Source organism: Aplidium turbinatum, chromosome 16 (assembly GCF_918807975.1).
Source record: "Aplidium turbinatum chromosome 16, kaAplTurb1.1, whole genome shotgun sequence".
Taxonomy (NCBI): domain Eukaryota; kingdom Metazoa; phylum Chordata; class Ascidiacea; order Aplousobranchia; family Polyclinidae; genus Aplidium; species Aplidium turbinatum.
Genome location: NC_137487.1, coordinates 9,496,250 through 9,518,677, shown reverse-complemented (window position 1 = coordinate 9,518,677; position 22,428 = coordinate 9,496,250). Strand labels below are relative to the sequence as shown.

The 22,428-nt window shown below is 37.2% G+C and overlaps 2 protein-coding genes across 2 annotated transcripts; both read right to left on the bottom strand.

Annotated features, from left to right (window-relative positions):
- Window positions 1-658: 658 nt before the first annotated feature.
- LOC145785993 (ER membrane protein complex subunit 3-like) lies at window positions 659-4,919 on the bottom strand. The gene is made up of 6 exons (XM_082597684.1): window positions 4,665-4,919; window positions 4,280-4,412; window positions 3,371-3,494; window positions 2,720-2,801; window positions 1,876-2,038; window positions 659-981 (listed from the first exon to the last, which is right to left on the bottom strand). Exons 1-6 carry the CDS (start codon window positions 4,817-4,819, stop codon window positions 841-843), a joined length of 798 nt encoding a protein of 265 aa, XP_082453810.1. The 5' UTR covers window positions 4,820-4,919; the 3' UTR covers window positions 659-840.
- Window positions 4,836-17,520, bottom strand: LOC145785180 (transmembrane protein 127-like). The gene is made up of 3 exons (XM_082596874.1): window positions 17,259-17,520; window positions 14,580-14,762; window positions 4,836-8,059 (listed from the first exon to the last, which is right to left on the bottom strand). Exons 1-3 carry the CDS (start codon window positions 17,518-17,520, stop codon window positions 7,770-7,772), a joined length of 735 nt encoding a protein of 244 aa, XP_082453000.1. The 3' UTR covers window positions 4,836-7,769.
- Window positions 17,521-22,428: the final 4,908 nt, after the last annotated feature.

Genomic DNA, 22,428 nt, shown 5'->3' with positions numbered 1-22,428 from the left:
GTCTTCCAGACCAACGATGGTTCAACTTTCAAAGCAGAGCACTGCCCTTCAATAGTAGCTTTTTATTGAGCGAAATTTTTGGGGTAAAATGATCTTGCCTCATCAAGCAAAAACTTCACAATGTTGACCTCGGTCACTGGTTCAATTTTTTTTGAGTGGAATTGTCAAGATTAGCCTAGGCTTACGATGCAGTTTTCTCGAGGATAAAGATTTCTGTGATCAAGCGTGTGAACTGAGTAGTCGGCTACGTCTTGGCAGTGGCTCTTAAATGAAACAAATTTGTGTTCGTAAAATGGCAACTGGAAATGAGACAGTTTTAAAAAATTTACTCGAAGACACCATCTAGCGGCACTAATATATTGATTTAAGTTTTGGTCAACAGAACAGTGTTGTGATTCTAGAATCTAGAAGCACGTACCCAAACTCCTGTAGTATGAAGTAGCTCTTTTGGTCTGCTTAACTCAGCTCAAAAAGCAACATGCTAACATAAGACGATGACTATATACACCTTTTCAGACGATACAAAACTGTAGTTAAAAACTGACATATTTATCTAAATAAGTTTTTACTTAGAATTCTGTTATTCTGCTTTATAAGGCAAACTTTGCGGATTTCAAAACGTCTCGATCATTTTCTGGAGCCAAGAAGACTGTGTAAGTGACTTGTCAAACACCACAAAATTATTTATTGTGACAAACACAACATCATTCATGCACTGCATTGTTCAAGAAATGACATCAAACCAAACGACATCACGAACAGGTTCTCCAATCAACGTGTAACATTTTTTCAAATTGCATCGCGTGGCCAGCAAGTAAAAACGCAATAATTGGTGGCAGATTAAGTTGATGGTTCCCCTAGTGCAGGAAACTTCTCTGTGGTGTACAGGTCCTCGAGTAAGACAGGGGTGGCGCAGACTACGTCTTCAACCCTGTGCAGTGCGTTCACATACCTTGCCGTTACCAATTGCTCCCATTCGTTCTGTGGAATACAGAAGCGCCAGTGTTGGGAAAAACTGCATGTTGTAGAAGCCTCAGCTTGGCTCAAATGATATTTTTCAACTTCGGCATCGAGCGAAAGTGTTCAGTTATCACAATTAATATTTTTTTTCCTTGTTCTTAATTACAAAGAGTGTGATTCAAACATGGCAATTTATCTATTGTGTCATAATCATTGTTTTTATTCCAACAACTCAGCATAATATCTAAAGACTGCCAAAATTAAGCTTTGATTTGATGACTTTCCGCAATAAAAACCTTGAAGTTATGTTGCTACAGTAAAAAGTTCGGCTACGACCAAGCGTTGATTGTTTTTCTGCCGAATGCTTCGCATATGGCTGAAGGGCAAACGTAAATACTTGATCGCCCAACACCAAAAGCGTTAGAAAAAATACACCCTATAATATATAAATTATTACTGCTGTGTTGTAAAAACATGTTACTACGCGTGATCTCTTCTGAGCGTATAAAAACAGTGTTAGCGTGCGTTCCCTGATAATGCATCAAGGAAAGATACAGAACATTATTATTAACTACCCGTGGTACACACAAAAAAAAAATCATTGAAAACTATATGATGCCTTTCCACAAGATAGCACTAAACATTGTGAACAAACAACAATGCAAATCACAACCACCTATCAATGACTTCGATAACTAAGCGAAGCACAAAAAAATGATACCCAAACAGAAAATCGGTCGTTTTTTTTACATTGATTCAACGTCTACAGACGTTGAATCGATGTAAAAAGCGACGAATTTTCTGTTTGGGAAGAGTCTCGTGCCTAATCTGAAGGCTTACGTAAGTGCTAACCAACGTCTTTGGTGAACTAGAGCATATGTGTCTATGGAACTCTCTAAAAGCATAGATACATACCTTGAACGCCTTTTGTGGATCTTGTTGCATGGCTAATGCTGCACCTGACATTTGCTCCTGCATCATCCTTGTCTGGTCGGCGGCGTTGTTTTCACCAAGTATCAAGGAATACATGCTACGCAACCCGAACACGTTGAGAAAGTACCAAGACGCAGACGACACCCTGGGAACCGGTGTTAACAGGTCAAAGATTATACTCAGGGCCATAACTACCGCCGGTGCTTTCCGCATTGCTACATTCTATTTACTGTATAATATTTAAGTTAAAAACTAAAGTAAACTTGGCTTGTTATGCCTCTCCAGAGACTTATAACACACTTCAAAACCTTTGGGTTGCAACAGGTTTAAAAGACTCGAGACATTTATCGCAGCGAATTCGAGGTTATGAAACCTCCGCTAATCATGGGGAAATGTGTATCATATATATGAGCAAAGAAGCAACAGTAAAACAATAGAACCAGCGCTGCACAAGTGTTCACTAGAAAAATGTAGGATATAGAAGAAATGGGGGCCTAAATTGGACGTTTGCACCAGGGCCCACATTGACGAGATTACTCTCCTGATTAGACTGCAGCTCTTCTGTGATCAACTTTGCAATGGTTATTTTGAATTGGTTGCGCTGTTTGGCTGGTGCAAAGATCTAGTTAGCAACGGTATTACTTTACATTGATTTGGGAAAGTGTTGTTACTTTATTATTTTCATTTTCGAAACGAATTCCCATATCTTCGAGCATTTCGGGTTTCATAAGATTAATTGTGTTCACTACCTCTCGATAATATGTGTTGAAATTACCAGCATTACAATTTTAAAATTACAGCTGGCGCCACAAGTTTTGCTACTTACCATGAAGCGTCCAAAGATTCCAATTCAATCCCTCTCTGGAGCATAGGCTTGAAACGTATAGTCAAAGGAAAAGGAACTTTCGCTGAAAATCATGCAAAAGATCACTTCACATTTTCCCCAATCGAAACGTCATGAAGCTGAGTAATGTTACAAACTAAACATTTCCACAAGTTTATTTAGCCATGAATCAGCACGCATTACTGAGGACAACAGCTCTCATGTGGGCTAAGACAAAATATGTTCATGCCTATTGGAACACAGTTGGAAACGTTATTGTAATTTAATTTCGTTTCGAATTTCTGTTGGTCTTCACTGCTTCGAATTTATGTTTAATGTTGGAAGTTTTTACGTAATTAAGAAAGTAACCGCTGACACATTTTTGGCCAATTTTTAAAATAATGTGCTTCCTTTTTTCTTACCTTCAACCGCACTGCAGTACATAACTTTGTAAATTTTATTTTGTATGTTATTCGCTCTGAGAATGCGCATTGTCATGGTGCGCGAAACGTCAGTGAAGCAAATAAGCAATACATCAAACTGTTTGTTGTTGCTTTTACTTTCACCAGATGAACGTTGCAACTAGTGCTTGAAACGATAGGTCAGACAAAATAATTTAAAGTATAAAGTTGTAGATAATACGAGATAACTTACTTGTAACAAACCCGGTAAAAGTCCATTGAATCCAGCCTCCAATAACGATCATGGGCAACATGTTCAACACGTTTCCTTTCAACATGTCAGTCATCATGCTGGGATCCGTCATCGGGTTCTTTGCCTGTGAATATGATCGTCTCACTCATGATCGTGTAGGATCACATGATAATGTGAATGATCGTGAGATGTGAACACTCATATGATTAAAACAAATTTAATATTTAAAGTTTCTTGAAATTTGATGCTTCTACGAATTTTTAATTCTCTTCCAGAAAATTGATATTGGCAGTTTAAACATTTGAAATAGTAAATATAAATGTTGGTTGGTTTTCCATCTTTATCCTCGAACTGACAAAGCCTTGATACATTATTCCTGGCAGTTTGGCATAGTTGTAGATGCTTTTGACGCAGGGCCGGTTACCGAGATTGGCAGGGTGAAGTTTCCGATGTTTGCTGAAGTGTTGTTACCGGGGAGTTATTCCATCCGTTAGGTGCCGCTGAATGGAAAGTAATCTTTGAAATGCGTTGCTCAAACGCACACTCCGAGAGCCGAACCAGCGCCGCATGATCTTAAGTCGGGTGCTTAACCACTGAGCTAAAGGATTCCCACTTAGCTAATGTTCAATTATGGGCACATGTTCTGGGTTGAAACAATTTGTTCATGACAAAGCTATGCTGTCCACACTACACATGTTGCCCATATCACATTTAGTTTTAAATACTAGAATTGATGAACTGTGAAACTGTCTTTCAAGAGCTTTACTCATTGCCTCCATGACGATTTGAAAACAAAATCATGACTGTACTTTTTATCGTTCACAGAGCAAGATTTGAATCTCCTAACTAATGCACCAGATCAGGAAATCACATGAAATGTATGACAGTTAAAATTTGGTAAGAGCATACCTGTCCAGGCTTGTCCTTTCCTTTCATGATGACACTGTTCTCGTCCAATAAAAACGCCCGTCGCATCTCGAAAGAAGCTTGGGGAATATACTGCCCATTCTCTCGCAGAAGCCGACTGCGCAGCATAGCCTGGCTATGAAAATAAATTACACAATGACGACATGATGTATTTCAGGAAAAACTCAAAGTTGCCCATTGAGATAGAGCTTTACCATTGAGCTTTACCGCAGTACTAATTGTCAGTTTAAGCAAAACAGCCAAGCTTCTTCAATCTTCGGTATTTACAGTAAAACTATTTCTGTGATAGATATGATTATGATTCTTTTTTCTGAAAAGAAAAACGACATTTCGCGTTTCTAGTGGCACAATTAACTTAAAAACTCACCTGTCTTTCACTTGATCGAGTGAGACAGTTTTATCTGATGCCATTAGCAAGGAAAGATAGTGTCTAATGATTCCAAATACAAACGTTATAAAGACTATGGGTAAAACAACCCATATTCGAATACTAGAATCTAATAATAATTCTGGCCCAGCCATTATGAAAAACTATGACCTGCAAAATGAACAAGAAGATGAAACAACAAAGTATGACAAAAACAAGGGCAGTGCAAGAATGCAGGTACCATTTACCACATGAGTATTTTTCAAGTGATGTGATTGTGAAGGTAGAAACTTTGAACAGTTCAAAAATATTTATTGCTGTTAAGAATGTTAATTTTTTTTTTTTACCTACAAATTCACAATTTATAAACGCACTGCCATAATCGGTAATCAAGTGGAACTTTAAATTAAACACCTCAGGTGCAGAAGGTAACATTTCATATTGCATAGTAAAATGAACAACCTAACCATACCACAATTTTGGTAAAGAGGTGACTTTCTTGAACCATAGACAAATGAAACCTAGCAACCACACGGCATTTAACGTAATATAATAACATGAATGAAATGTTATCATCACAATCGGGTTTTGTTTTTTAAGGTGCAGGTTTTGCGGGGCATTTCTACACTCGTAGGCCCCAATCCAGATGACTAGCTGGCTGCACGCATGGCAGATTGTACATCGGCTCTCCACTTCTCAAGGAGGATCCCGTAAGAAGAGGAGGATCCAATAGTGAAAAACTTTTTAGAAAACGGCACATCCTCTTTCATGTAACCCACATGTCTCTAAAATCCCTGGGTCACTAGCGCATGCGACTCTAAACATTCTTTCACCCTAATTATAGGCCAGGTGCAAAGTGCAACTTTAAACGTACAATTTACAGGCCATGATTTTGACACAGTAAGAGAACAATAGTTATAGGCAACGTTTGCATCAAAAACGTTAGAAAATAAATAAAGGCATAGTTATTACAAAATACATCAAATATCACATAGACCTTGTCTTATTGAATGCTTATCGTTTACACAACTTATAGACTACCACAAGAGTTTGCAAGTGCCACAAAAATTATGTAACTGCATTTGCATAAATCTGTAAAGCACAAAAAAATGACTTTTTATTATTCTGCAGCAGTATGTGTTTTATCATGTCCATGAAGACTACATAATACAAAACACTAAACAAAGCTAGGCCAAACGAAATAAAATTTAGAGTAGTGTTGACTGTTGAGAATCATCTGGTAACTGATTCCCACTAATGCTTAAAAGCACTAACGCCGACTTACGGGGTTACGGAGTGGCAGCCACCCTGTTTAGGTTACATTACTTACTGCAAATAAATGTAATTTGAACGGACGTTTAAATCTTTTTTTGATCATTGGTTTTCGCTTCAAGTCAACGTAAAGCAAGAGGTGAACCAATACAGTATTGCGAAGAAAATGATTGTTTTTGTCACAAGCATGATACTCGCGTAACATCAAGCAAGCTACGTGAAGATTACGCAACACGTAGCTACGAGTTTTTTCCTTGTTGTTGTTGCGATTGTTTTATTTGTTACTTGTCATAAGTCATTGTTTACAATGGGATTTATTAATCAATAAAATACGATCTTTTCAATGCCTCCCTCAAAAATATTTTTTGAAAATATTTAAACTGCTCATAATATCGCTATAAATTATGCCAGCTATAAAATACTTGGAAATAAAATTATCTCGATGATTGATAGCTCCACCCCCTAAATGAATATCTATTTTCAAATTTCATTAAAAAAATGCAATTTTCGAAACTTTTTGTATTTTATTTAAAAAGTGCACTTAGTAAAGTAGCAGTTTTAACGTTCTGCAAATTTACACGTTTATATGATTCTATTCGAGGAAAGCTACACCCCTGCCAATTACCAATAATAAAAGCAACCCTTTTCAATTGCTCAAGATTTTGCATTTTGAATAATTTTCCGATTTCGATTGGAGTGTACTGTCATCTACTTCATGCTTTAATTTCTACTTTGTTATCTACTTCATGCAGTAATATTACGTGTCAACGCGTGACAAACTGTGAGGCGGGAATTTATTGGTCTGACATAGGAGTTGCTTGTTACATCATTGAAAAAATTACGAAAAGTCGCCCAGTAAAAGTTTTCGCCGACATTCCAGTTTTATTCAGCTTAATCCATAAAGATGCCACCAAAAAAGCGTTCAAAATGGCAGCCCTCCATTGAGTCATTTTTTGTTGCGTCTAGTCAGGATTTCAGCCAGCATGAAAGTGATCAAACGCCTGAACGAAACGAAAGTGTGCCACTGCCAAAAGGCGTTAGCACGGGCAGAATAATCGCTGTTGAAGGGAGAAGCTATCAAAAATCGTGGGAGCGAATTCCCGTGGCTAGAATACGATAAATGCAAAGGTAGAGCATTCTGTCCGATTTGCAACTGCTTGATCTATTTGCAAGCAATGAAACAATTTTATTAATGCTTCCAAACGTGGTCTGCATTATGAAAATATACTTATCGTTGCCTTCCACCACCTGCAAGGCGGAACGATAGTTTAGTGCACTCAGGCGCATAAAAACCTACTTGCGATATACCATGACAACTTGACCAGTTGATTAACAGTTGGATTGACAGAGCTGCTGTTCGCAAAAATACTTTTGCCAAATGTTAAGTGTCAGAGCAGCAACGTAACAATAAAATTCACGACATATCTCCTGTGCTTTGTTTTAAAGTTGCTTTGTAAACTATCGAGCTACAAATCAGGTGTGAAAAGACAATTGCATCTATGAAACACGCTTAGTAAAAATCAAGCAAAAACATGAAGTTTGAAAGTTTTTAGGTTGCCATATTGTGCTATCCGCCACCCCGTGCAAAACTAAAAGTCGGCGCCTATGCTTAAAAGTATAATACCAATGATTTCTAGCTTTCACGTTATAACCTAATCATAATGCATACTGTATACTACGGATGATACCATACCTATTCAAATACAATGGCACTTCGAGTACTGCAGCAAGTGATTTCAAAAATTAACAGCTATTTTCCCAGAAATTTCAGCAATTTTCCAATTAAGTCAAGTTTGGCTGCTCTTAAATTAAAAAAAATGGAGTCCAAGTACATTATGAATTAAATAACGGTTGTTCATTTGCTTCAGACATGTCTAATGGAGTAGTTTCTAGTTCGTTGTCTGAGTCTTCCACAACAAAACAGTCTTCAAGTGAATGCTTTCTCAGTAAATTCAAAGCGACAGCTGAAACCGATGCTCCTGCAGCAGCAATTACCAAATATACTCCAACGCCAATTGAAATGTTTGCTTCACTTATGGAAATCGATCTCTTGTTCAGTTGAAAGTGATATATATCTTGAGCTATTTGATGGCAGATACCAACAACATTTGCGCACAGAATCACTGTCAAATGTAAAAATAGAGTTACTGATGAAAGTCAAATGCACCACAAGCAGAAAAAGCGTTTCTTTGATGGATGCATACCAGCAACTAAATCTACACAAATGTCAATATAAAAATTATTTTTTAGCATTATAAAAATACAAACATATTCACCGTCTATATCTGTCTATTGTTTAAACCAGGGGTGTCCAAAGTCTGGCCTACGAGTCAAATCTGGTCTGAGATACGTTTTTGTATGGCCTGCGCCTGTTGTTGCACAACGTGTTATTTTTGGCGGCTTTGGGCCGCAGACACACAGAAATCATATAAATTCAACTTGCCTTTTTTTTAAATTAAGGAAGACAGCATTTTCTCACACAGCCAGGCGAGAAAAATTAAAATCACTGTTCTGTCATAATTGCAAAATCAATAATTATTGCCTGGAGAGTAAATGACTAATGAAGTGATACCGTACAGACGAGCATTCATTCATTTTCTTGTTAGTAAATTCAACAGCCGCTTTCAAGATTTTGTCCAAAATCTAAAGGACTTACTGCTATTTATTTCTTTTTGCTTGAACCCTGATGACACTTCAGCTCACCTGCAGCTAATTGAGCTTCTCTGCGAAGCCGACAGCAACATCTTTATCTCGTGCCGTTTTACTAACAACTGGATAAAAACAATTTCCAGAAATGCAAAAAATTGCAACGAAAATTGTGAGCTTGTTTAGTTCAACATATTTGTGTGAGCAGACGCTTTCATTCCAATATGTATTATTGTATATACGAGTGGGGTTTGGCTCTCTCATCAGCCTGAGAGTGTGGTACGGAGGAAAAAAACTGGTGATTATGTCATTCTTGAATCTTGAATGCTCATTTACAAGGCGCCAAATGGAATGCATGGCATAGCAGAACTGGGCGAAGCTACACTCACCTGGCTTTTCATCACCTGCCCTAAAGTCTGAACAATCCTGTCTCACATGAACGAAAGACTTAAACAAGAACTGCTTTAGATCAAAGCTGAGCGACTCCAACATATTCTAAGCTTGTCTACCATCCACAAACTAGATTTGGCCTGGGCATAGAAATCAAGACGTCAGTTACATTCTTCACATTAACACACTTATGTTCTACTAGTTTCTGAATGTGTTAATTTCTGATAGAAAAACAGATAATTTGTTAGTCTAACTTATCACATCCCACGAATATATGGACTTATACAACAAAAATACTTAAACCTGTTGCTTTGTTGTATGAAAATGACATCACATGAAATAATTCATTAATTGCTATATAATGCATATCTTTCTTTACACAAAAAAAGATTGTCAGAGATTGTTGGCCAGCAGGCACTTTCGCACTGTCAATTATGGCCTGACCGGGAAAAAGTTTAGACACCCCTGGTTTAAACGGACCTGCTACTATTCGGCTAGTCCAATTCGGCTACAGTTTTGAATTGTATTTTGTATTTTATTCCACAATATCGTTTCTTTTGCATTGTGACAAAGGAAAATAAATTGAAATGAAATTTAGCGCAAAATGTTTGAACTATTAAATTGAAATGTTTGCTCTCATCAAATCGGCATGTATCCTACGTCACCGTCTGCATGCAAACTTAGAATATAATAGAATCCTCAACTATTAAAAAATTCCAAATCTAACGACGTCTTCTGTTTATTTAGAGAATGTTGTATTTTATTCCACAATATCGTTTCTTTTATAGTTGAAATAATCGAAGCTTTAGATGAGTGGGGTTTAGACTAGGGTTGCCATACCGTCCGGAAAATTCCGGACATGTCCGGAATTTAGTGTTAAATTTTGCGTCCGGGAGGAAATTTAAAAAATACTCAAATGTCCGAAATTTTATGATAGGCGTTTTGGGGGAATTAGAAAAATTTTTTCTAGAAAATTCGCTCAGCCAGCTCATTTTACTGCATCTGCAATCGTACTGTGCAACACTGCCATTTTTTTACTATGAGGTTGTACGGAATTATAATGTAACAGAGCGTTTTCCTTATCAATGATATTTACCACTTAGAACTTTCTGGAGCTTTGGAACTTTCTTGAACTTATTGACCGTTGTGCTGAATCAGAATTGGTTAGATATAGATCACATGCTGCGAAAATTACTAGAACATTCCAACAGTCTATAAAAGCAGGCGATTTCGCACATGTATTATAATCAGAGATTTACTTGAAATATCATAGAGGAAGCCTAGTGAATTTTTGATATAGAATCCTTAACTATTAATTCTAATGGCTAATAGTTCGCGGAATGGCCCGTTTCGGGGAGTCCGATTCGGAGAGTCCGATTCGGAGAGTTCCCTGTTCGGAGACAGCCTTTTTCGGAGAGTTTCCTATTCGGAGATTTTTTGAATTTTTTTTGAAAATTATCAGGTACCGTAGCCTAATTTTATCATTGCCGCTTTTACATCGTTTTAACGTCGCTAAGCGTTCAAACCGTGCAGAAAAAAATAGAAGTAAAATGTTTGAACAATTAAATGAAAATTCGTCGGTACCGTAGCCTAATTATCATTGCCGCTTTTACATCGCTTTAACGTCGCTAAACGTTCAAATCGTGCAGAAAAAAATAGAAAATGTTTGAACAATTAAATGAAAATTCGTCGGTACCGTAGCCTAATTATCATTGCCGCTTTTACATCGTTTTAACGTCGCTAAACGTTCAAATCGTGCAGAAAAAAATAGAAATAAAATGTTTGAACAGTTAAATGAAAATTCGTCGGTACCGTAGCCTAATTTTATCATTGTCGCTTTTACATCGTTTTAACGTCGCTAAACGTTCAAACCGTGCAGAAAAAAATAGAAGTAAAATGTTTGAACAATTAAATGAAAATTCGTCGGTACCGTAGCCTAATTATCATTGCCGCTTTTACATCGTTTTAACGTCGCTAAACGTTCAAATCGTGCAGAAAAAAATAGAAAATGTTTGAACAATTAAATGAAAATTCGTCGGTACCGTAGCCTAATTATCATTGCCGCTTTTACATCGCTTTAACGTCGCTAAACGTTCAAATCGTGCAGAAAAAAATAGAAAATGTTTGAACAATTAAATGAAAATTCGTCGGTACCGTAGCCTAATTATCATTGCCGCTTTTACATCGCTTTAACGTCGCTAAACGTTCAAATCGTGCAGAAAAAAATAGAAAATGTTTGAACAATTAAATGAAAATTCGTCGGTACTGTAGCCTAATTATCATTGCCGCTTTTACATCGTTTTAACGTCGCTAAACGTTGAAATCGTGCAGAAAAAAATAGTCGAAGCTTTAGATGAGTGGGGTTTAAACCTAACCATTGAGATTTTAAGACTAAAAAGCGAATTAAATTTAATTTTGAACTATTAATGTTTGCTCAGATAAAATTGACATGTATCCTGCGTCGCCTTCTGCATGCAAACTTAGAATATATTAGAATCCCCAACTATTACAAAATTTTAAATCCAACGACGCCTTCTGTTTATTTACAGTAGAGAATTTTGTATTTTATTCCACAATATCGTTTCTTTTACAGTTGAAATTCTCGAAGCTTTAGATGAGTGGGGTTTAGACCTAACCACTGAGATCTTAAATCATATTTATGACACCGGAAAGACCCTAGTGATATGGTACGTTCCATATTCATAACTTTACCAAAGAAAACCGGAGCAACAGAATGCTCACTCCACAGAGCAATTAGCCTTGTGAATCATCTAACAAACATCTTACTCCGAATCATGATGATGAGATTGAGACCAAAATTACAATCGGAAATTTCAACAGCACAGTTTTTATTTGTTCCAGACAAAGAGACCACAAAAGGAATTTTTACATTAAAAATGATAACAGAGAGATGTATGTCCGATTCTTCTGTTTATTTAGAGAATTTTGTATTTTATTCCACAATATCGTTTCTTTTGCATTCTTGCATTTTATCCACTGTTTACCTTTGAGTGCCTTCCCAGACGGCAAAATCCGTCATTTTTACATTGATTCAACGTCTGCAGACGTTCGAATCAATGTAAAAATGACGAATTTTGTTGTCTGGGTTTGTTCAAAATATGTGTTTTACATCAAAACAACAGTTTTCATGATTAACAATAGGGGTTAATGAAATAAAGTCTCAGCGAAAACGCGTCAACTAAAAAAAGACAGTTGCCAAATTGCGTTTGCTATAAAAGATGAAGTTAAAACCTAAGTGGCAGTTTAGAATAAACCTGGGTTTCGGCGTTACATGACCTGGAATTCCTTTGGTTAGTTCCTTCGTTACGTTCCTTCGTTCGACCCTCTCAGCTGTAGGCCACACATTTGTTGATCCAAACTACCGGTAATCCATGATTTATTTATTTTGTAACATCTTCTTTTTTTTATTTTCCCTTCATATCTTAAATTTTTCTGAAGGTGTTGCGGCCGTGCCAAATTTCTTTCAACTCAATCACTTACCGGTACTTCGGTCACAAGCACGTTTTACCGTTCGCGTTTTGTCGCTTCTACCTTTGCTATGTTGACGTGTATTGTTTTTGATATGATGGTCACAAATAAAAACAATTCAACTGAACTGACATGACGAATTTTCATTTAATTGTTCAAACATTTTTCTATTTTTTTCTGCACGATTTGAACGTTTAGCGACGTTAAAACGATGTAAAAGCGGCAATGATAATTAGGCTACGGTTCCCGATAATTTTCAAAAAAAATTTCAAAAAATCTCCGAATAGGGAACTCTCCGAAAAAGGCTGTCTCCGAATAGGGAACTCTCCGAATCGGACTCTCCGAATAGTAGCAGACCCAATAGTTCGGTAGCGCATATATGGTCTTATGAAAATAGTCATGCACTGTCCGGAATTTTGCTTTTTCAAATATGGTAACCCTAGTTTAGACCTAACCACTGAGATCTTAAAACTAAAAAGCAAATTAAATTTATTTTTGAACTATTAATGTTTGCTCAGATAAAATTGACATGCATCCTGCGTCGCTGGCATCCGCATGCAAACTTCAAAGATAAAAGTTAAACTGACTGGTAAAGCGGCGATCGAATACCTTGTGACTAGAATACGGTGCGATACTGATGAGCCCAGCCTCATGGGCGAAACACGTGCCTATCGCTGTCAATTCTTGCTACAAATCGGCTGCCGAGAAACGTATTTTTTATGATTGACAATAGAGGTTATAATGAGATAAAGTCTCAGCGAAAACGTGTCAACAAAAAAAGACAGATTTTGTCAAATAGCATTTGACATAAAAGATGAATTTAAAACCTAAGTGGCAGTTCAGAATAAATCTGGGTTTCAGCGTTACATGACCTGGAATTCCTTTGGTTACTTCCTTCGTTAGATTCTCAGTTGATGTTACTTTATCATGGTTGAGGAATCGATTAGTATGTACGCAACGCAAAGGTCTAAATCCCACTCATCTAAAGCTTCAATAATTGGGGTAAAAAAAAACACTTATCATCTCACATCTAAAATGAGTAGATATTCACTCAACTTTTTTAATGTCTGTTTAAGTGGTCTCTGGTGATTACTTTGAGGGGCAGAGGAAAAAGAATGGATTTGACAAAGAAGAGATATGTTAAATAGAGTAAATATGGTCATCAAAGGTTGCAAAAAAAGGTTCGGAGGAGTTTATTAAATGTTTTTGTGAAATTTTAGTGATAGGTAGTATGAATGTTTTAATGTTATATTGTGAGTACTATGTTGTGAGGCTACTAGATGCAACAAAGACTGGGGCCTCCAAACGTTTGTGTAAATTATTATTGAGGTGTTTTTTTTTACCCCAATAAAATTTGTTGATTTGGGGTAAAAAAAACAGTGCATTTTATGGAATGTTTTGGCTTTGTATTGGTGTTACGTCAATTGCCAAGCATTATCACCAAAAAATACAAAAACAAACTTCTGGATGCATCAGTGCCAATGTATGCATGTGTTATGAATAATCAATTAATGTTTGTTGGAATTGGGGGTCTGAGGTTAAGGTTAGTGTTGTGGGTTAGCCATAATAGTCAATCAATAGCGCAGATTGAGAGTACAGAGTGATCCATCGATCGATAGTGCACAACACATACAATCATACATACACAAACTGTTGTTTTATTTCCTGTCTGTTCGTTGGATTTAGAATTTTGTAATAGTTGAGGATTCTAATATATGTTCTAAGTTTGCATGCAGACTGCGACGCAGGATACATGTCAATTTTATCTAAGCAAACATTATTAGTTCAAAAATAAATTTAATTTGCTTTTTAGTTTTAAGATCTCAGTGGTTAGGTCTAAACCCCTCTCATCTAAGGCTTAGATAATTTCAACTATAAAAGAAACAATTTTGTGGAATAAAATACAAAATACAATTCAAATCTGTAGCCGAATAGGGAACTAACCGAATCAGACTAGCCGAATCGGACTGTAGCCGAATAGGGAACTACCCGAAGCGGACTAGCCGAAAGGGGCCATTCAGGGTTTAAACCACCACTGCTTTTCTTAACAACATCTTTATAGGATTTTTATACAACATTTACAATACACCCGATCAACAAAAAGTAATGATATGATACCTGTAAATATATATCCACATGCGTATTGTTGAACAAGTTTCAAAAACAATCTCTTGTGTAGACTGAAGACATCTAATAGCAATGAAAAAATACCCAAACATATGGCAAAAACACAAAATGCAATAATGACATGAATCAACACTGCTGCTTTTGTATTAACAAACTCCACAACCAGATGCTTGTCTGTAACACAAAAATGGAATGATTGATTAAAAAAACATGTAATATTGACTTTTTTACATGACCTTGTCAACTCAACAAACGTGATGGACAGTTTGGCAATCTAAAAATTCAAAAAAATGTTTTCACTATTATATTTTGCACCCATGCAACCACATAGTATCTATATACATTGCTCATTCATTTTACATACTTCCTTGGCAATTACAAAAAATGCAATGGGCTAAAAAATAATGGATGCAATGAGATAACACATATTCAATTATTCATATGCAGCCAACACTGATCTAACACAAAATTAAAAAATACATGGGTTTAAAATGTTATTAATTTATTGTCAGCTCATCCTTCCCTTCTAAAATGACCTTAAGTAATTGCTAAAAATTATATCTTGGACATGTGCGCAGTGTAAACGGGGTCTGCTACTATTCGGCGAGTCCGATTCGGCGAGTCCGATTCGGCTAATCCGATTCGGCGAGTTCCCTATTCGGCGAGAGCCTTTTTCGGCGAGTGCCCTATTCGGCGAGTTTTTGAAATTTTATTTTTGAAAGGGAATTATCGGGTACCGTAGCCTAATTATAATTGCCGTTTTTACATCGTTAAACGTTGCAGTCGTGCAGAAAGGAATAAAAATAAAATGTTTTAACTATTAAATTAAAATTCGTTACGTCAGTTGAGTTGTTTTTATTTCTGACCATCATGTGAAAAAGAATACACGTCAACATAGCAAAGGTAGAAGCGACAAAACGCGAACGTTCAAACGTGCTTGAATTGTCACTTAGCGTTCAAACTGTCACTCAAACTTGTTAAAATAATCACTTAGCGTTGTTGAAGTCTGGGCGACGTCCTGCAATAGAATCGTTGTACCACGGATTAAATGCTCTATCGGGATTGTAATCCGGTATTGCGGGACCATCTAACGACCCTAAATTGTTTTAACTGCTCGCAGCTCAGTAAATTGTTTCAACTGCATACCGCCTTTCATAAAACCTGACCATTTATATCGTTATGATGTCACCATTGAGGGTGTGAAGTTACTAACCCACAGCGGGAACATTTCTCAATTATGAAGGCACGTGTTTTACCCACGGATGTCAACTAACAAAGTTCTCCTTTTTAACAACGATTTAATGTCCGACAACATTGAATCCATATAAAAACGACAATATCGCCAGCCGATGTAAATTAGCACTTCGGATTAACACTTCGTTAAAATAAACATTCGGGAATTGCAAACAAGACTTCCAGCGCTGGTGCTCGCAGCTGAATATATTCAATACAACAGTAGTGATTCTGACGCGCTGACCTAATTCTGCGTCACTTTTTGATACTACATATTTTCGACATTTAATCCACGAACATTCTATTGCGAAATTAAATAATTGAGAAACCGGCGGCCAAACTTGGCCGACGGAGGAGGTAGCACAGGCGGCTATTCAAGCACTACTTAGCGGCCATGGCCGCCGGCTGCTTTAAGGCTTGCAACGTATCCTAGTCAGCAAAGTTCTCTTTTCTACACGATTTCAACGTTTAGCGACGTTAAAACGATAGGCCACACATTTGGTTAGCCTTTTCATTCTGTTACTACAATGTAAAAATGAACTGTTAGGCTAACTGGGTTCTTGGAACAAATTTTTGATGGTAGGGATAACTAGGCTACGGTGCCCGATAATTTCCTTTCAATCCAAGCTGTAGGCCACACATTTGTTGATCCAAACTAATCATTTCAACTATTCAAAAGTACTAACTTATAGATATAAACATGAATTTTTTTTTGTAACATTTTCTTTTTTTTATTTTCCCTTCACATCTTAAATTTTTCTGAAGGTGTTGCGACCGTGTCAAATTTCTTTCAACTCAATAACTTACTTCGGTCACAAGCACGTTTTAACGTTCGCGTTTTGTCGCTTCTACCTTAAAAACAACTGAACGGACACGACGAATTCAAGCACGTTTTAGCGTTCACGTTTTGTCGCTTCCACCTTTGCTATGTTGACGTGTATTGTTTTTAATATGATGGTCAGAAATAAAAACAACTGAACTGATCTGACATGACGAATTTTAATTTAATAGTTAAAACATTTTATTTTTATTCCTTTCTGCACGTTCAGCGACGCTAAAACGATGTGAAAACAGTTAGGCTACGGTACCCGATAATTCCCTTTCAAAAATAAAATTTCAAAAACTCGCCGAATAGGGCACTCGCCGAAAAAGGCTCTCGCCGAATAGGGAACTCGCCGAATCGGACTAGCCGAATCGGATTAGCCGAATCGGACTCGCCGAAACGGGCCATTCCGGTGTAAACGTATACATAAAGAACTTTTTTGATTTGGTATACAGCTTAGTCGTTGTAATCACTTAGCCTATATGTTATGTTTTCATGGCATGAAAATCTACTAGATTGGCTAAGACGAATATACTATAGACATAATCACGTATTTTATACCAGGGCATTTTAAATCCCATGATATAAATGAACATGTTTTGTTTTAAACATACCAGATTGCTTCTCTTTATCACAATTTTCTTCATTTAAGACTGCATTTTCTTCAAATTCTTTATTAATATCAGTAAACACTGTCCGTATACCAAAGTTGGTCGTACAACATTTTCCACATTCAAGGTGGAACCACACAGGCTCAGCTAAGCTGGCACACAAGAAAATAACAGTCAGACTTCCGAACAAAGCGGAACAGAGATTCTTATCTTTATAATTTGATGCACAACATCTGTTGCCGCTGGTGGAGTTTCTATGATACATTGTCATTAAAAAGAGATGTGATTTTAACAATTAGTTAGGCTATGCCTACTCCAATATCCCTGCACATTAAGCATTATATACCGGTACAACACTACAATGTACTATTTTTCAGATAGCCTACATTGTACCAGTAGGTTAGGGCAGTGGTTCTCAAACTTTTTTTGTTGCGACGCCTCTGGAAAAGTTTTCTGGACTTGCGACGCACCAGCAAATAAAAGTAAATGAAGAAACTTATGAATAAAGTTTTGTTTATTGATATAATACAACAACAAAAAACAATGCATATTGTTTAATGTGACGTGTGGGCTTGTTTGTTCTCACAAAGTTCAGTTCAGTTTATTTTTTGTTTTGTTGGCGAAAAAGAAAGACACTAAAAGCAAAAAGACAATAAACACAAATAATTCGCACAACAAGGATGGCAGCGAAAGACCAAAAGGTCACCAAAGTCAGCTGCCACAAAAACATTTAAACAAAAGACCCAAAATTAAGAACATTAACACATACGGTATATAATACAGGCCTCGAAATTCCGGCGGTCATGGCGGACATGACCTCCGGAATGACCTTGAATGTCTGCCGAAGCCGACTCATTGGTCGGTCATAAATGACCGGCGCAAAATTCTTGACAAAAATAAAGCTAATGCAGCAAAAATATATTTTAAATTTGAATTGTTACAATTTTTGTTTAATGCAAACAAATACGGAGCTGAAATGATAATAGTACAGGCAATTGCTTTAAAGATCACATTAGAGTGGCGTGGTTAACGAGCTGATGGCAAAAGTAGCCATTTTTACATCATTTCAACGCCTTGCAATGTTGCCTTGAAATAAAGTTGTCTGAACTTTTCGGCAAGATATTATGTATTCTAATTTTAACAATGAGGATTATTGCGTTACATTGATCGTTTGTTAAAAAGAAACGTCACAGAAAGCAAGTCTCAGCTGGGTTTCGCACGTGCTTAGGCAAATGTAGCGACCTTATTCACGCTGATACTGATAGAAATAGAATTTCTGCACAGAAGGGAGGGTGTTAGACTAACACTATTGTGTTAGTTAGTTAACACTATTGAGTCACTAATGCGCATTTGTCTGGACGGTCCTGACATGGAGATTTACAACCTCGCGCCGGCAGTAATCGCTTGGCACAACGATTCTATAACGCGAAAACCACGGAATAAGTGATCGTAGTTGCTTTTGTAATAAGGAAATTTGGATTGTTGTTTTCAATTGTGTTTATTGCGTGATTACACGACTGTCATTAACGCACTGATTTATTTGCAAGCAATCTGCTCCAGTATACTTCAGGGTCAGTTAATTAAGCCATCAACCATTGCAGAGTTATTCTGTTGTAGAAAATCTTCTTCTACAAACACGACTACACAATACTGTAGTGTGATTTTGTGCAAAATCTACATGTAAAAAATATGTCCAGTTGAGATACTAAATGTCCGCTGAAAGGGCCAGTCCGGTAGGACATGCTTGACCGCCGGAAAAAAAAACAAATTTCGAGGCCTGTAATATATAGCACAATACCAGCACTTTAATTTGTAAAAATTAACAATGGAATTAACAATACATTAACAATGGAATAACACAGGGCAACATAAAAAAAACATTGTGTAGAGAAATAAGTGGATGATACGTTTCAGGAGTGATCATTGTACAAATTCTTTAATAAACATTTATATTTAAAGTGAGGTAGGTGTGTGGTACAAGTAGCACCTTTGAACCCTGGGCAGTCGCCATGGATTGTTACACCATGGGTCTCGGGGAACACTGGTCTTGATCACACACCAAACTAACAAGTGGGTCCACGTCCCACCTCATGGGCAACAACCTCGACTGGTTGGCTAAAACTTGTTAGAAATCCTGCTGCCTTGCAGGAAATACTTTTTTAAGTAAAGGCTAGGCCCACCGCCAATAACTGTGGTTAGCGTCAGGAAGGGCATCCGGCTGGAAAATCTATGCTCCAAAATATTATTTAATGGCAGTGGCTATTTGACCGGCTCCGGTCTTTGAATCTGAAACACTATTTGACCGGTCATGACGTCACTACATAAGTCCTTTTTTCTTTTTCTCTTTCAAAGCAAAAGACGTAAAGCGCCGATTTAAAGTTCTAAATTCAACACGTTTTGTTCAACTCAGTCCCTGGCGCCTACGTTGCGTCTCGGGTTGCCATTCTAGAGGGGATGAGTTCGATACTATCCGGAAGCGTCGGTTTTTTTTCATTTTTTTTTTATCTAAACTTTGAACCGAAGCGCATTTTTGTGGTCAATTTTTAATTTGAGTAGCCTACAGCCCATTTTTTTTATGTCTTTTCAAATGTGAGTAATAAAGTTAGAGTTTTTTTAATTTGCTGGAATTTGAAAATTTCTCTTGGTAATTTTCCGATCGTCATAAGTGACCGTGTTTGCCGAACGACCCTACATTTTTACTCTCAAGTTAGTTATATACAATACTTCTTTTAAAAAAATGGTAATGGTAAAACCATTTTTTAAAGAAGTATTGTATAGGCTATAACTAACTTGAGAGCAAAAATGTAATTTTCTTTTAAAAAAAATGGACGATCGGAAAATTGGACCACTTATCACTTCGTGTCAAAATTTAGTTAAAAAAAAATAAATAAAAAAAAAGAACGCTTCCGAGTAGTATCGAACTCAGTCCCTCTAGAATAGGAGGCGGCGACGTATCGCACTCGCCACGTAACGAGTTGAATAAAATAGTCGGATTTAGAGCTTATATACGTGCTCTCGTCTTTTGCTTTGAAAGAGAAAAAGAAAAAAAGTGACTTGTATAGTGACGTCATGACCGGTCAAATAGTGTTTCAGATTCAAAGACCGGCGCCGGCCAAATAGCCACTGCCTTATTTAATCGGCCACCCCCACTAGTGGGGAACAAACCGACGATGGATTAAGATGATGATGATGATTTAAATTTAAAAGCATTGTAAGACTTTACTTTTATTTCTTTTGGTACTTGATTCCATAGTTTCACTCCATTAAAACATAGCATCTTCTTACCAGAGTTTGACGTTGTAGAAGGCAAATATAAATCATTTTTTTGGTTCTGACGGGTTTTATGATGGTGAATTTCATTTACAAAAATAAAGCAGCCAGCAAAGGCCCGGGGCAGCATTTTGTGCACATATTTGTACATAAATTTTGCAGTTTCTAATTTAATAATATCGTCAATTCTGAGCACATTAAATTGGTGATAAAGAACAGTTGTATTTGTTGACCTCGGCCAACTGCAAAGGTTTTGTCAAAGTTTATCGAATCTTGAGAGAATTTTGAAATTGCCACCCGCATTTCTCATTCACTGTTTATTTGTGATCGATATTTGGTTTTATCACAGCCAAGGCAGAAAATTTTGCTTCACATAAATAAGACGTGGCGAATGGGATAATAATTCACAGTGCTTTCTTTCACCAAACCTGGATAATCGTCATTCACTGAATCCAAAAATTTGACAGATTTCCTACTACGAAATGATCACGAATCTATTTGTAATTTGAAAATTTTTCCGGGAAGTATTTTGCAAATGTCGACTCGAGCTTGGACAAATGTAACTAAATAGGAAGTGGCTGCGTTTACGGCGCCGTAAATACAGACGTTCCATGCCTTTTTTCTAGTCTTTACGTCGCTTTTAGTGCGCATGTGCGTTGTTGCTGAAAAAAGATGGATATATAACTAAATTCAACTGTTTTCACCAAGTGATTCAGTGGCGCATGCGGTCTGCGTCAGATTCGTACTCCCAAGGATATGAGTTCGATACTTCCAAGAGGTGTGCTTTTTTTTTTTAAGCTAAATTCTCACCTGAAGTGACTCAATCGTTAGGCTGCGCATCACAACGATAAAACAGTATATGACAAACATAGCAGAGATCTAGAAAAAGGTAGAAGCGACAAAACGCGGACGTTATACCGTGCATGATACCAGATAGCCGAGAACGTCTGCGCGGCGTTTGAAAGAACGCGGCTGTGTCTCGGTAAAGACACTTAATGGCAAGCCAAAATAAGGGGAACAGCCAACTCGAAGACTAAATATCACTTCGCTGCTTTCTGTTGCCTGTTGTATCGCATCTGTGATCGCAGTGTAGGCTACTGTATGTTATCGCAATGGGCGCAAATGAAAACCCGATTATTATTATAAAGCAGGACAATCAGTTTAAAATATGGTGTCGTCGTCGTGTGAGCCTCTGGGGCCGACTGCCGAGTGTCTATCCTTTTACCACCCCAGATTCACGATGTTCCCGGACTACACTGGAAGGCTAGAGAGCATCCAGTCTTTGGTTTCGTCATCCATAACACACAGACCTTCCACTCCGTTAGGTGGCTTGAAGATGGAACAGTCATTGATGATGTGGTCTGCGGTCTGTTCCTCGGCACCACATTCACAGAAGGAGGAAGAGGCCATTCCCCATTGGTGCATGGTTGAGCGGAAAAGCCCGGCGTCCTGTCTTGGTAGTGTTAGGCCGATTGGGCGTGTGTCGGCGTCGGGGATGAACGAATAGAGTTTGGCGGCGCTTGACCTCCATTCAGAACTCCATTTATGGTCCGCCCAAGCAGCCGCAGAGACGTCTTGTTCTCAAACCTTTAGTTAGGCTACGTTACGATTCAATCGTTAGGCTACCGGTACGCATTTTTATGGCCGTTCAGTTTAGTTTGTTTTTAGTTCTGACCATCACAACAAAAAATCAGTTTAAAATATGGCACGGTCGTAAACACCTAAAAATTTTATGAATAAGTTATAGAATTTTAAAGAAAAAAAAACTCACTAGCCTTTTTTTTCTTTCTAAATTTATAAAAAAAATTATTAAGGTGTTCGATCGTGCCATATTTTAAACTGATTTTTTGTTGTGATGGTCAGAACTAAAAACAAACTAAGCTGTTTCTGTTTTTGTTTTATT

Excerpts from the sequence above, each read along its gene's own strand:
- LOC145785993 (XM_082597684.1), bottom strand. The coding sequence starts at position 4,819 with ATGGCTGGGCCAGAATTATTATTAGATTCTAGTATTCGAATATGGGTT. Across the intron at positions 4,413-4,664 it reads CTCGATCAAGTGAAAGACAG|CCAGGCTATGCTGCGCAGTC; the intron begins GTGAGTTTTTAA and ends TTATTTTCATAG. Across the intron at positions 2,802-3,370 it reads TTTTACCGGGTTTGTTACAA|CGAAAGTTCCTTTTCCTTTG; the intron begins GTAAGTTATCTC and ends CATGATTTTCAG.
- LOC145785180 (XM_082596874.1), bottom strand. The coding sequence starts at position 17,520 with ATGTATCATAGAAACTCCACCAGCGGCAACAGATGTTGTGCATCAAAT. Across the intron at positions 14,763-17,258 it reads TGATAAAGAGAAGCAATCTG|ACAAGCATCTGGTTGTGGAG; the intron begins GTATGTTTAAAA and ends TTTGTGTTACAG. Across the intron at positions 8,060-14,579 it reads ATGTGGATATATATTTACAG|TGATTCTGTGCGCAAATGTT; the intron begins GTATCATATCAT and ends TACATTTGACAG.